This window comes from Myotis lucifugus, unplaced genomic scaffold, assembly GCF_000147115.1.
Source record: "Myotis lucifugus unplaced genomic scaffold, Myoluc2.0 scaffold_90, whole genome shotgun sequence".
Classification (NCBI taxonomy): domain Eukaryota; kingdom Metazoa; phylum Chordata; class Mammalia; order Chiroptera; family Vespertilionidae; genus Myotis; species Myotis lucifugus.
The window spans coordinates 4350180-4362849 of NW_005871138.1; the positions used below are offsets into that span (position 1 = coordinate 4350180).

General features: G+C 48.7%; 1 protein-coding gene across 3 annotated transcripts in view; it reads right to left on the minus strand.

Moving 5' to 3' along the window:
• The window catches only part of GDAP1L1 (ganglioside induced differentiation associated protein 1 like 1), a 37752-nt gene that overhangs the window by 5449 nt on the left and 19633 nt on the right, over positions 1 to 12670 (minus strand). For all 3 annotated transcript variants that reach the window (XM_023756256.1, XM_023756255.1, XM_006091427.3), the window contains 4 exons: positions 8313 to 8505; positions 7041 to 7214; positions 2240 to 2337; positions 1335 to 1449 (listed from right to left, as the gene is read on the minus strand). In XM_023756256.1, the coding sequence (XP_023612024.1) occupies positions 1335 to 1449; positions 2240 to 2337; positions 7041 to 7214; positions 8313 to 8418 (493 nt within the window). In that variant the 5' untranslated portion in view covers positions 8419 to 8505. The remainder of the gene's footprint in view (positions 1 to 1334; positions 1450 to 2239; positions 2338 to 7040; positions 7215 to 8312; positions 8506 to 12670) is intronic.

Sequence of the window (12670 nt, forward strand, 5' to 3'; positions counted from 1 at the left end):
AAAACTTCCTCCTGGAGGGATGTATTATTTCCCTCTCTTAGCCATACCATACTTTTTTCTAGAGGGGATTTAAGGCAGCTGGCTTCATTACACATGACAATGTCCCTGTTGAGGACTTTAGGGACCTGTGTGTGCTTTGTGCTCAAGGCCTCAGTTGTGAGATGCTGGAAGAACACTGGACCCATTAAGAGGGAACCTGTGCTTGCCCTAACTATGCTGTTTAAAAGCTATGTGCAAGTCACCCTGAACAAGTCACTTCACTTCTCTGAGCGTTAGTTTTCTCATCTGGAGACTGTACACATCTTTAGCTGTCATATGTTCTTAAACTACTATGCTCCCGGCACTTTACTGTGTGCTTTTACTTTTTACAAGAGTCCAACTAGGTGGGGTTAACATAAGTTGCATTTTTATCATCCCATTTTACAGGTGAGGAGACTGAGGCTCCAATAGGGAAAATAACCTGTCCAAGTCACACAGTACAGGCAGCAAAGCTGGAACTCTAACTCAAACCTGTCTGACTCTAAACTTATCTTCTAGGTAACTGTGCTCCAAGTAGAAGTGTGTGTGTGTGTGTGTGTGTGTGTGTGTGTGTGTGTGTGTAGCTATAACTGTAGCAGCACCTATTGCACAGGCTCCATAAACTGCATAGTTGAATAGAGAAGACTAAGTCTGTCTAAAAGAGAGCAACGGGAAGGTCCAGAATAAAATCTGAAGAAGAGCTGTGGCAAAGATGTTATGTAAGAGGAAAAAGGAGAGGGTGGATAGGGTCCTCCAGGCTGGAAGTACTGCAGAAGCAAAGGTATGGAGGTGGGAATGAAGCTGGTCTGCTCAGGATCCAGAGAAGAGAGCCACTTGAGAACAGAAAGAGTCAAGGTCAGAGAGTCTGGGCAAGCCTGGATGTCTGGCTGCAGCACAAAGAAGCCATAATATTCATATCTGATCAGGGGAAAAGTCACCATCACTATCACCATCACCATCATCATCTTCACCAACCTTTATTAAATACCTACCGTGTGCTAAGTGATCTAAGCACTCTACGTGTATTATTTTATGTAATTTCTCATCATCTCTCTTAGGTAGGTCTTATTATTATCCTCATTTTACATGTGGAAACTGAGATCCAGGGAGGTGAAGTACCTGAACCATGGTCACTCAACAGTAAGTAGCCAAGCTAAGACTTAAACCTAGGTCTGCCTGACTCATGGCCCATGATCCTAACCCTGGGAGGGGGTCCTCTGAGATCTTTGGGAAAAAAAGAAGCTGGACTGGTCAAGGTCAGGGTGGGGAAGGGTGGATGGGCAGCAGCACCCACCTTAGCCAGAGCTGGTACCCACCCTCATTCTCAAGTTTCCTCTTCTCCAGCTCGGCTTCTATCTGGTCCAGCACCATGGCCAGCTCCCCAAGGATCTTCTTCAGGTAACTCACATCATCATGCTCCAGGATCTTGGCCTAGGAGCAGGGTAGGCAGGAGCCAGAGAAGCTGAGTTGGCCTCAATAGAGCTGGGATGACCAGCTCTGCAAATCCAATCTCCAAATATCCCCTCGAGAGTATAGGATGCCCACTGTTATCATAGCACCCTCAGCTGGAGCTCACAATATTCCTGTAAGCTTGGCTGTCCTGCCCAGATCCCTTTCGTGGGCTGGTACTCTCATATACCAGCTGCTATGAAGGTTGGTTGATAGTGGCTCATAGCTGACCCTTCTCCAGAGAACTGCTCTTGGCCAATGAGGAGGTGCCCAGAAATACTTGGAAGGTTATCCCACATCCTTTCAACCCTTCAACCCCTTGCCAGGCAATCTGTAGCCAATGGCTGATTGATATAAGGGTATAAAAGGCTGGCCCCTGGCCTCAAGGGGGATTGACCTTGTGGTGCCATTTGTGCTCCAGAGCTCCCTGTGGAAATAGATGAACTTGGTCCTTTCCTCTTTTCCATCCCTCCCATCCTTCTGGGTTCTCCTCAGAACACTCCCTCAACACCCAAGAACCTCTGTCCAGTGCAGGCTCTGCTATTAAGAACACACCCAACACACGAGGAAACTGAGGCTCCAGGAGGAGAGTGGCTTGCCCAAGGTCAAATAGCCAGTAAATGACAGAGGAGACAGGACTGGAAAAGCAAACAATGGATTTCCCATTTCATGTCACCAACTGATCCTCTACCTAGGACCAGCTTCTCCCAGTTGTTCTTTTCCATGGAAAAGATGGTGGGAAAGAGGAATGAGCAGGGCCGGAGGCACTCACCATGAGCTTCTTCTGTTTAGAAAGATAGGGCTCAGAGAGCTGGGGCTCCTCTTCATGGTCCAATTTCATGAGGTCCGTGGTGGCGTTGGCTAAATGTCCTGGGGAAAGAATAGGAAAGGTCCTGTCCTTCTGTTACTCAGTGTACCCCATCCCTTCCCCCACAGACTTGGAATAGGTCCCATGCAAACATTGGTCTGGGAAGTAACAACATCAACAGTCAACACTTGGTAGGCACAACGGGCTGAACATAGGGATGGGTGAGATGCCATCCTGCCGTAGGCTCAGGATAGTGGGAGAGACAGACATCTAAAGAAACCCCTATAAAACAGCATGGTCAATCTGTAATGAAGAGTGGACAGAATGCTGTGGGACCCAAAGAGCCATCTGCCTGGGGGACAGGCGTCAAGAAACCTCACTGAGGAGGCCACTCTATTCTTGGGGATGAGCAGGAGTTTGTCAGGCATGAATATAATGCTAAACTTGGAAAAACTCCTACTTCAGTGTGTCCCCCAAACCCCTTCTGTAGTGAGGAAACAGGTTCTGAGGGGCTAAATAATGTTCCGCACACATGAATAACAAGCATGTTTTGAACATGGGTCTGCCTGATTCTTGGTCTAGTGTTCATTCATTGCACCCCCACAAGGAAAAACTTGTTTATTTCAAGAAAAACTGTAAGAGACTTTTGGTGTCTTGAAACTTCCACCTGTGGTGAGGCAACTTCCCGGAAGATTTAGGGACTCGATGACCCATCTTTCCTTGGAAAACTGACCTTGATGCCAAAAAGGCAAGGGTGAAAGAAAGTAGGTCAATGATGGGAATTCAAGCCAGCATCTTGAGAATTATCCTTAATGGGAGAAAGGTAGTGTCCTATAATCTAACTTTGAAAATTTTTAACTTTGAAAGTGTAAACTATGAACTATGGGTTTTACAAGAGGAGGTGGAAATATTAAGTGGGATAAGATCTTGGGTTCTGTTCCCTTATTGGGGCAGGATTCTCTGGAATTCTTGGTCAATAAGTCTTGGACATGGTAGATCAAGCACGTGGTGGCACCCCAATCCTGCTCTGCCCCCTCCCCTGGGCCCCAACTCAATTTGGATATCCTTGGGCTTCTTGAAGACATCCTGGCCCGACCTATCTCATCATCTTCCCTGCATTCTCCCCAGATTGCAGCATCCCCACCACACTAAGCAAAGCCAGATGCCTAAGGATTGTCCTCAATCCCTCCGTCTCCCTCCTCCCCACACCAAATCAGCCCCAGGTCCTGTTGATTCTTCACCTTAATATTTTTCATACTTACCTTCTCCCTTTCAATCTTTTCACTATCCCTGTTAATCTGTTGCTTGGATGATTATGATTTACCCGTCACCTGCACTTTCTCCACTCTAAGCCCTTTCCCACTCTGACAGAGACATCTTCCTCAAAACACATTTGATCATGCCACTCCCTACTTAAAACCCGCCCCAGGCCGAAACCGGTTTGGCTCAGTGGCTAGAGCGTCGGCCTGCGGACTGAAAGGTCCCAGGTTCGATTCCGGTCAAGGGTATGTACCTGGTTTGCGGGCACATCCCCAGTGGGAGATGTGCAGGAGGCAGCTGATCGATGTTTCTCTCTCATCGATGTTTCTAATTCCCACTCTGGCAGAGACATCTTCCTCAAAACACATTTGATCATGCCACCTACTTAAAATCTGTCCCAGGCTCCTCACTGCCCTCAGATAATGTCCAAGCTCCTCAACTGGTCTTAAAAGACCCAGCAGGATCCACTTCTTCTCCCCACATTGACTCCATCTTTCACTGAGCTCCCCCAACTGTCCCTATCTCCAGATGGTAACATTTTAGCCACTCTACTAGTAAATACTTAACATTTCCTGAATGTGCCTGACCATTTCAAACCTCCAGGCCATTGCTCACATTCTTCTTCCTCCCAGAATAGTCTTCTGTATTCCTGAAAATCCCCTTCCAGATACAGCATAAGACCACCTCTTCCATGAAGCCTTTCCTGATCTTCTAGGAAAACTGATCACTCAGTGCCTTAGTCATCCAGTGTACATGGTGCAGGTGTCTGCCAGAGAATGCAGACACACTACTCAGAGCTGCCACGCACAATTCCATTCACACTGTCGTCTATGAGAAAAGTGCCCCCTGGATTGTGCAGTGCACAACCTGTCCTGCTGCACATGGAGATTTGATGCTCATGTACTTATCTCTGGATGTTTGTGTCTCCCACTAGAATCTGAGCTTCTGGAAAGAAGTGGCTATGTCAGATTTATCTCTGTTCTCTTAAAACCCAGAACAGACCTGGCACAGAAAGAGCTCAGTGAGTGTTGAATGAATAAAGGAATGAATGAATGAATGAAATGATTAAGTAAACGGGTACAAAAGTTGTTAAATTTCTGACTTCTGAGATTTCTCCATTCACTACCCTATCTCCTGGCCTGATAAAAACCCAATAAACACATTCCAAGATCTTTCCACTTTGGGGCTATATTAAGCCTCATTGATGTTTTATGAATTTGAAGGTCAAGTACAGCATTTTCTCTCTTACTAGTCACTGGGGTTGCCCTATGGCTCTCTTCAGACACCAGGGGGACAGACCAGGCCAAGGGAAGACCTTGGACTTTTGTATCCTGTGAGGTCTCTCCACCCCTCTCCAGCTGGGCTGGAGCCCTGGGATCCTTTCAGCCTCTTCAAAGGAGGAAGCAGGCTTGGCCTGCTCTGGACCCCCACTGCCTTCCAGGTACCTCCAAATGGCCCAGAGTAGGAAGGGGGAGCACCTCCAGCCTCCAGAAACACTTAGGGACTACCTCTGTCTAGTCCAGGCCACTATCATTGCTCACCTAGCTGACAGTCAGGACCTCCTGACTGCTCTGCCCATTCTCAGTTGGGTGATCTTTGTAAAATGCAGATCCAATCATGTCACTTCCCATCACTGTTTCTCCACTCACTGCTCTTTGGATAAAATTCCAGTTCTGCCAGACCTGCTCCCCAGACTCACACTATCACCCTTGGGCTATACTTCAACCACATTGAACTTCCTTCGGTCCCCAGAACACACCATGCCCTCTCCTACCCTTGAATCTGAAAGGACTCTCCTTCTCCTTCCCCTTTTAACTTATCCTTGGATGTGGGTCATCCCTAGACATTGCTGCATTTCAGAATCCTCCATGACCCCAGAGGTTGGGATGGGCATCTTCTATGTTCCCACAGCCTCCTTAGCAAACAGTTTGGTTTTGAACAGATTATGCATACATACTTGTTTAAAAATTCAAACAACATTAAAGAATGTTGTGTGAAGAGTAACTCTCCTCTCATTCTGTAGTCCCTTATTTCCACTCCCCCAAAGCAAGCACTACTGGCAGCTTCTCATACATCCTTCCAGAAATACTCCTTGCTTTGCAAGCACTTGTGCATCTAATTTAACCTCTTTCTAAATATGCTAAATAGCACACTGATGTTTTTTTCCCCTTCACTTTTTTTCCTACTCTCTAATACATCTTAGCATTCCATATGCTTCTTTATTTTTTTAAACAGCTGCACAGTATTCTATTGTGTGAGAGGTCTAGAATTTATTTACCCAGTTCCCAACTCATGGACAACTGGGTTACTTCCATCCTCTTGCGAGCACTTCCTATACTGCAATGAATATCCATGTACATACTTCTTGGCGCACACACCCAAATGTAACTGCAGGATAATCTCCAAGGTCTGGTCCTTTCTATGTTTGATATAAAGGGCCAGACTGTCCTGGAGAAGTTGTTCAAATTTACTTATCTCACACTAAGGAGTCCAGGAAAGGGTATAATTACCTGGTCATTTGTCTTTCTGCTTCCATGGAACTGCTACCCTGGGATGATAGAAGCTATGTCTGTCCTCATCTGTCCCAAGCCCCCGGCCCAGGGTTTGGGTAATAAAAAACCTCATAAATATTTTTGATTGAATGGGGATGGGACAATATAGATAAATCCTGAGTCTTGTTCAAAGATGAGCTTGAGTTCCACAATCTGCCCCCTTCCCACCTTTAAACATTAAACATTTCTTTCAGAGGGGGTGACCATTACTGGGCACCTATCATCTACTTCGAATTATCATGCTTTGTCTGTCTGTAGGACCCCATGGTTTCTGCACAGAGCCTGGACAAAAGTCTGTAAACACTTGTTGATGGATACTCTGATTTCATCTAACCCCCATTTACTGGATGCTGGAAACAAAAGGATGAACTAGGCCATGGGCATGTCCAGGCTACCAGCACATGGGTGATGCTTGAATTAGAAATCAGAAACCCTATAGGGGGCCTTGCCATATCTGGGCAGCCTTCCTTGGTGGTGCCAACACTGATGTCACTCAATGCTGGGCCACCAACTATAGCCCTGACCTCCCTGGGCCCCAACCCTAGGTGTCTGGGGCTGGGACTCCTGTGGGGAGGTGCCCAATTCCCCATGAACAAGACAAGATTCTAGAGAGATAAACAGCCTTGTAGCCTCTGTATGGGATGGCAGGACAAGAGTAGGGGGCAGGAGATGGGAATGAGAGACAGAGACTGCAAGAGAGGGAGAGACATTCAGTGTAATACAGGGTGAATGAGATGGAAGGCCAGAGAGACGTTGTAGAGAAAACGAGTGAGAGAGAGAGAGACCCAGAGAGATTAACTGAGACAGAAAGGGACAGAGAGAGGAGAGAAGGAGGGAAAAGGAGAGTAAGATACACCAGTGAGAGCAAGAGGAGGAGGACTCCCATTGAAAGGGAACAGGCGGGCAAGGAAGGGGGTCAGCAAGGGGCTGGTGCACCTGCCCCGGGCACTCACTGCGGATCTCAGCCGTAGCGTACTTGGGGATCATGGAGTCGGTGGTGAGCTCGGGGTGCAGGATGCAGCCGTGTGTGTAGGCGTCCATGGGCAGTGAGTCCAGCAGCTCGCGGTACTGCAGCACCCGTGCGTGCTGTGGGCTGCCCGCCTCGGGCATCAGGGCTACCACGTGCTCTGCGAGACACAGCCAGGGCTGGACCAGGGGCATGAGGCCCGACTCGGCCACCTGCCCCTGATTCAGAAAGGCCAACATATGGCACCCCAACTTCCAACCCCAGGATCCTGGAAATCCAAAATGTTGTGGCCCAGAGGTCCCCGGCCCACACCCTTTCCCGGACTCCTTGAGATACAGTCCTCATCCAGTTGATAGGGGATCCTAATGGTCCGGTCCACCACCCCTCCTCACTGGAGACCTCCAAGCTGTCCTCTGAGGGACAGGCAGGAGCCTGGGCTCCTTACTGCCAGCCTTCAACAGAAGCTGGAAACCTGGATGTTTAAAATGTAACTTTCTTTGATTTTTATTGTTAATGCTCTTGAGGATATTTTTCCATTGACTTTTAGAGAGAGTAGAAGAGAGAGGGAAAGACAGAGAAATATCAATGTGAGAGAAAACACATCGATTGGATCTCCTTGATTTTTAAATGTTGGCAACTAATTCATATTCTTTTTAAACTGCGTGTCTGGGCCCTGATCCCCTCTCAGCTGCTGTTTGCAGCCTCCGCTGCGGGCTGTGAGCTCCTGAACCGAAGGAAGGCCAGAGGGAGGGAGGGTAGGGGACATAGGATTCTATGGGGTTCTGGGGTGTCAGCCCTATTCTTGTCTGCAAGGTTCTGGGATATCTGGGCCCATGTCTGTGGGCTTCCTGGGAGTCCACGGCCCTGACTATGCTTATAGGTTTCAGGGGGCTGGGCCTGCTGGTGCCCTGGCATCCTTGGAAGATCTCTACCCTGACTGTGGGGACTGTTCATGCCAGAGGGGATCCCAAGGGTCTGTGGCCATGCCTGTGACTCTAGAGTTCTTGAGGAAGGAAGCTATAGCCCCAGAGCTTCAAGGGGGAGGGTGTCTGGACCATGCCCTTTTTCTGTAGTAGTACCAGAGTGGGGGCGTTGTGGAGATCTGTGGCTATGCAGTTCCTAGGGGTATCTGAGCCCGTGATTCATCTTGGGGGAGGCTGAGCCTTGCCCATGGCTCCAGTGGGTTTCCAAAGGATTCCCAAGGCTCTGGGACCCCATCTGAACCTGCAGGGCCTCTGGGTGGGGGCGGCAGCCATACCTCCTGTGAAGGTGCGCTCCACGTAGTCGATGATCTGGTCGTAGTCACTGATGATGTTGTCGCGATGGATGATGACGGGCACCTCCTCACCTAGGTTGAGCCGCATGAACCAGGGCTCCTTGTGCTCGCTCTGAGGCAGGCTCACGTCCCGCTCCTCACATGCCAGGCCCTTCTCTGCAATCACCAGCCGCACCTGCAGGGGCCAGGGTCAGAGCGGGGAAGGCAGGTGGACACACAGGGACACTCTGCCCAGGTGGGATTGGGCATGTGGGGAGGGAGGTCAGAGGTCACACACAGGAGGGGACACTGTTTCTTCCAGGCCATTCTTGGGCCCCTGGGTAGGGGGGGCTATCTCCCAGGGGCCTAGGGCCTGGTGGTTATGGGGCTGGGTTTCACAGCTGGGCATACCTGGGGATAAAATTCCTGGTTCTGCTGTGTTTGAGCAGATTCCTTAAACTTTCTGAGCTTCAGTCTCCTTATTTGCGAAATGGAAGTATTAATAGTACCAATCCAGTATCTGGTGTATAGATGGCACTCAATTCCCAATTATCATTATCATGATTGGATTCTCAGCCTGGTCTCCAGGGGTGGAGTTGGCCGGGAAATTTGCAGAAATTCTTATCGTCAGCAGCTAAATTTTTCAAATTATTTGAGGGGGAAAAAAGAGGAAAAAAAGAACTTGCCAACATCTATCGAGCCCTTTACTGTCCCCAAATACCTTCCCATCTGGTTGCTGGATGCTCATAGTAGCCTCCCAGAAGAGGGCAGAGCAGAGACTATCTCCTTATTTTTACTGATAAGAAAACTAAAGGCCAGAGAGAGTAAGTAACTTACCCAAAGTCACACAGCAATTTAGTGGCAGACCTAAACCTGCGAGCAATGGTTCTTGACCCTCCAGACCAGTGCTCTCTGCCCTGGGGGCTCCTTCCAGGGAATCCTGGATCTGCCCCCTCCTTAGCCTTTCCCCTATGTCTCCAGAGGGTCCCAGACAAACATTTGAGCTGGTAGAAGCTAATGGAGAGCTTTGAAGTAGGGGCATGTCCTAACCCAGCCCAAAATTTCTGAGCTGGAAAACAGCAATCACCTAATCCAAATGTCCCCTTCCTGTGGACTGAGACTCAGAAAGAAGGCTGGACTTACCCAAGGCCCCCCTGCAAAAAGATGGCAAGTGCCTCCACCCCTCCTGAGCATCAGTGTCCCCACAGCCAATAGGAAGCTCTGGGAACTGGGCATCCCCAGCCTCCCTCCCTGATGTCCGGAGTTAAAGACCCAGAAGACACAACATGGGGTCATGTTGGGCTGGGTGCCAGACTGTGTCAATTCAAATCCCTATAGCACTTACTTGCTGAACTTGGCTTTACAAATAGCTTTACATCTGTGTGCCTCAGTTTCCTCACCTGACCAATGGGAGTCCCAATGGCAATTCCCTCAGAGGCCTGTTGTGAGAATTAGATGATTAGTTCCTGTGGAACAGTGCCTGGCATACAGTAGAGGTAATGTATCTTAGCTACTTGCATTGGACTAGGTTTCGAAGGCAGACAGACATGGACTTAAAACCTGGTTCTGTTGTTTATTTGCTGTGTGACTTTGGGCAAGTCACTGTACCTCTCTGATCAGTTTCTGTGAAATGAGGAATGTAATCCACTTCAAGGCTGGCTCAAGGTGGAGATGGGATGATGTGGGTAAAGTCCCAGACAGGAAGTTAATATATGGTTTTTAACATCACTGTTATCACTCACACACACACACACACACACACACACACACACACACCACAACCCCTGGTTGATGTCTTAGAGTGCTTCATGCCCCATGCTCATAGCTAACATGAACACCCCCTTCTGTTTAGTGAACTGTGGGGAGGGAGAGGTAATTGGCACCGAAACTCAACACTCATTCACAAATTCATTTGCTGCCTTAGCCAGAGCAGGTCCTGCAGAAGGCACTGGGAGGCAGGCTCTCAAATCCTCACCCTGGCTCTGCCATGTCAATGCTGTGTGACCTTAGAGCTATCACTGCCCCTTCCTGAGCCGCCTCTTTCTCAGCAGTAAAACAAGGGGCTGCAGCCCTGCAGGGAGCTGACACTACATTCAGACCACGCAGGAGACAGGCCGTGGGAGGGAACTGCTGGGTCTGTCTGAGAAGGGGAGGAACCGTGGCAGAGAGTGAGCACCCGGGGGTGTATCTGTTGGGTCTGGGTGTGTTAGTGTGTGTGCCTGAGCGTGAGTAGCAACTGTGTGAATGAGCAAATGTGTGTGTGTGTCTGTGTGTGCATATGTGTGCATGAGTGTATATGGATGAGTGTACCAGTAAGTGTGAGTCTTCAAGTATTATATGAACACGTGTGCATTAGTGTGGACAGAAGTGAGTATGCATGAGTGAGAATGCCTGTGTATGTGTACATTTGAGCTCATGGGCAGTGACTGCCCTGGAGAAGCCCCAGAGCGGTTGAGGCTGGAGTTTGGCTGAAGCCAAACGGCCCCGTTCCCTTCCGGCCTATCCTGGCATCCTCCTGCCTCGGAGGTCAGGCTCCGCCCAGTCATCCAGCCTCAGGGCCAAGCTGGGGCCTCTGAATGGATGGAAACAGAACCCAAACCAAGCCCTTGCCCTTGGCAAGTCCAGACATTTGGCCTCTGTCCTGGCAGGGCATCTGTCCTGCCCTGAGATTCCAGTGAGGGTGCCAGGTGGGGCTGCTGCCTGGGAAGGGGACTATCTTTAGAGGCGTAACAGTCCTGCTTGGAGCTGCCTCAGGTCACATGGGCAAGCGGCCAAGGAGACTTTCTCCTTTAGCTGAGTTGAAGGCCAGAGCCCATGCGCCATCCTGCAGGGGAGGGGAGGCAGGAGGAAGCCAGGCCCAGGGGAAGGGCATGCAGTTGCCAAGGCCATCTGCCATCTCTGCCTCCTGGGGGCTGGAGCAGACTTAGGTGGTCACCACTCAGTGTGACCAGACATCAGCCATCTCTGGGAAAATTCTCTTCATTGTCATGGTCAGGCACTGTCCCCCCTCACCAAGCCCTTGTTTCTGAGGCAACTGTGATGGGTTGAATTGGTGTCTCTTCCCAGGCATTTAGTTGCTGTGTGATTTTGCAAAAGACACTTAGAGTCTCTGAGCCTTAGTTTATTTATCTCAAATACCTTGGTTTTAAATTAATAAACTTTATATTTTAAAGCAGTTTTAGGTTGACAGAATCAAATACCTTTTTTTAAAAAAAATGTAACACCTATGGCTTATAAATTCATTTTCCAACACTTATTTATCAAGTGCCTACTCTGTGAGACTCAGCAGTGAACAAGGATCTCTGTCCTCAGGAAGCTGGCATTCTAGTGGGAGAAGACCGATAAGCAGGAGAAGACAGATAAGCAGTTAATATGATAGGATATGTTAAAAGATGGTGAGTGCAACAGAAAAAAGAAAAAATACATCAGGGTAAGAATTGGGGATGTCAGGGTACAAGGGAGACAGGTGATCATTTTAAATAGGGTAATCCATTGGGGCAGCCTCTTTGAGAAGGTGACCTTTGAGCAAAGGTTTGAATGAAGTGAGGCAGTGATCCACACAGGGATCTGGGGAAGACTGTTCCAGGCAGAGGGACAGACAGTGCAAAGGCCCTGGGGTGGGAGCATGTCTGCAGTGTTTGAAAAGGATGTGTGGGAGGAGGCCAGTGTGGCTGGAGCAGGGTGGACGGGGAAGAGGACAGAAAGGACCATGCACAGGGGCTTATAATTGAGACTCCCAGACCCAGGGGTCTAGGAATAAACTTAGAGAGTCCTTGAACTAGGATGGAAATATTGCATGTTTATTTTCAGTAATCTCAAACTGACATTTAGCTTTCTCTTCCGTTATGAGTGTAGGCGATAAAGCATGGTAGTGTGAGTATGCCTGGAATATTGTCAGCCCTAGGAGTCAGATATCTTCATAACTTCACAGTTGTGCCAGTTACACTTATCACGACTTCAGTATCACAGCTGCTATCAGTCCTGCCACTAGATGTGTTATATAATGGGTTAATATAGAAACATGTCATTACATAACAAATTTGTTTTAAAAATATGTCAATAGCTGCACTTCAATACAATTGGTTTCCCTTCTAACCCAATGATCCTGTGTATATAATTTTATTCAGTTAAAAGCATTATTCTGAGAAAGGTCCAGGGGCTTCCCCTGACTGATGAGGGGTCCATGACCCAGCAAGGTTAGGATCCTACAGTAGGGCCTGAGGCCATGATGAGGACTCGGGCTTTTTCCCGGAGGGACCTGGGGAGCCACTACAACAGTGGTTCTCAACCTTGGCTGCACATTAGAATCACCTGGGAATCTTTTTAAAATCCTGATTTCTGGATTCTAACGTGCAGCCAAG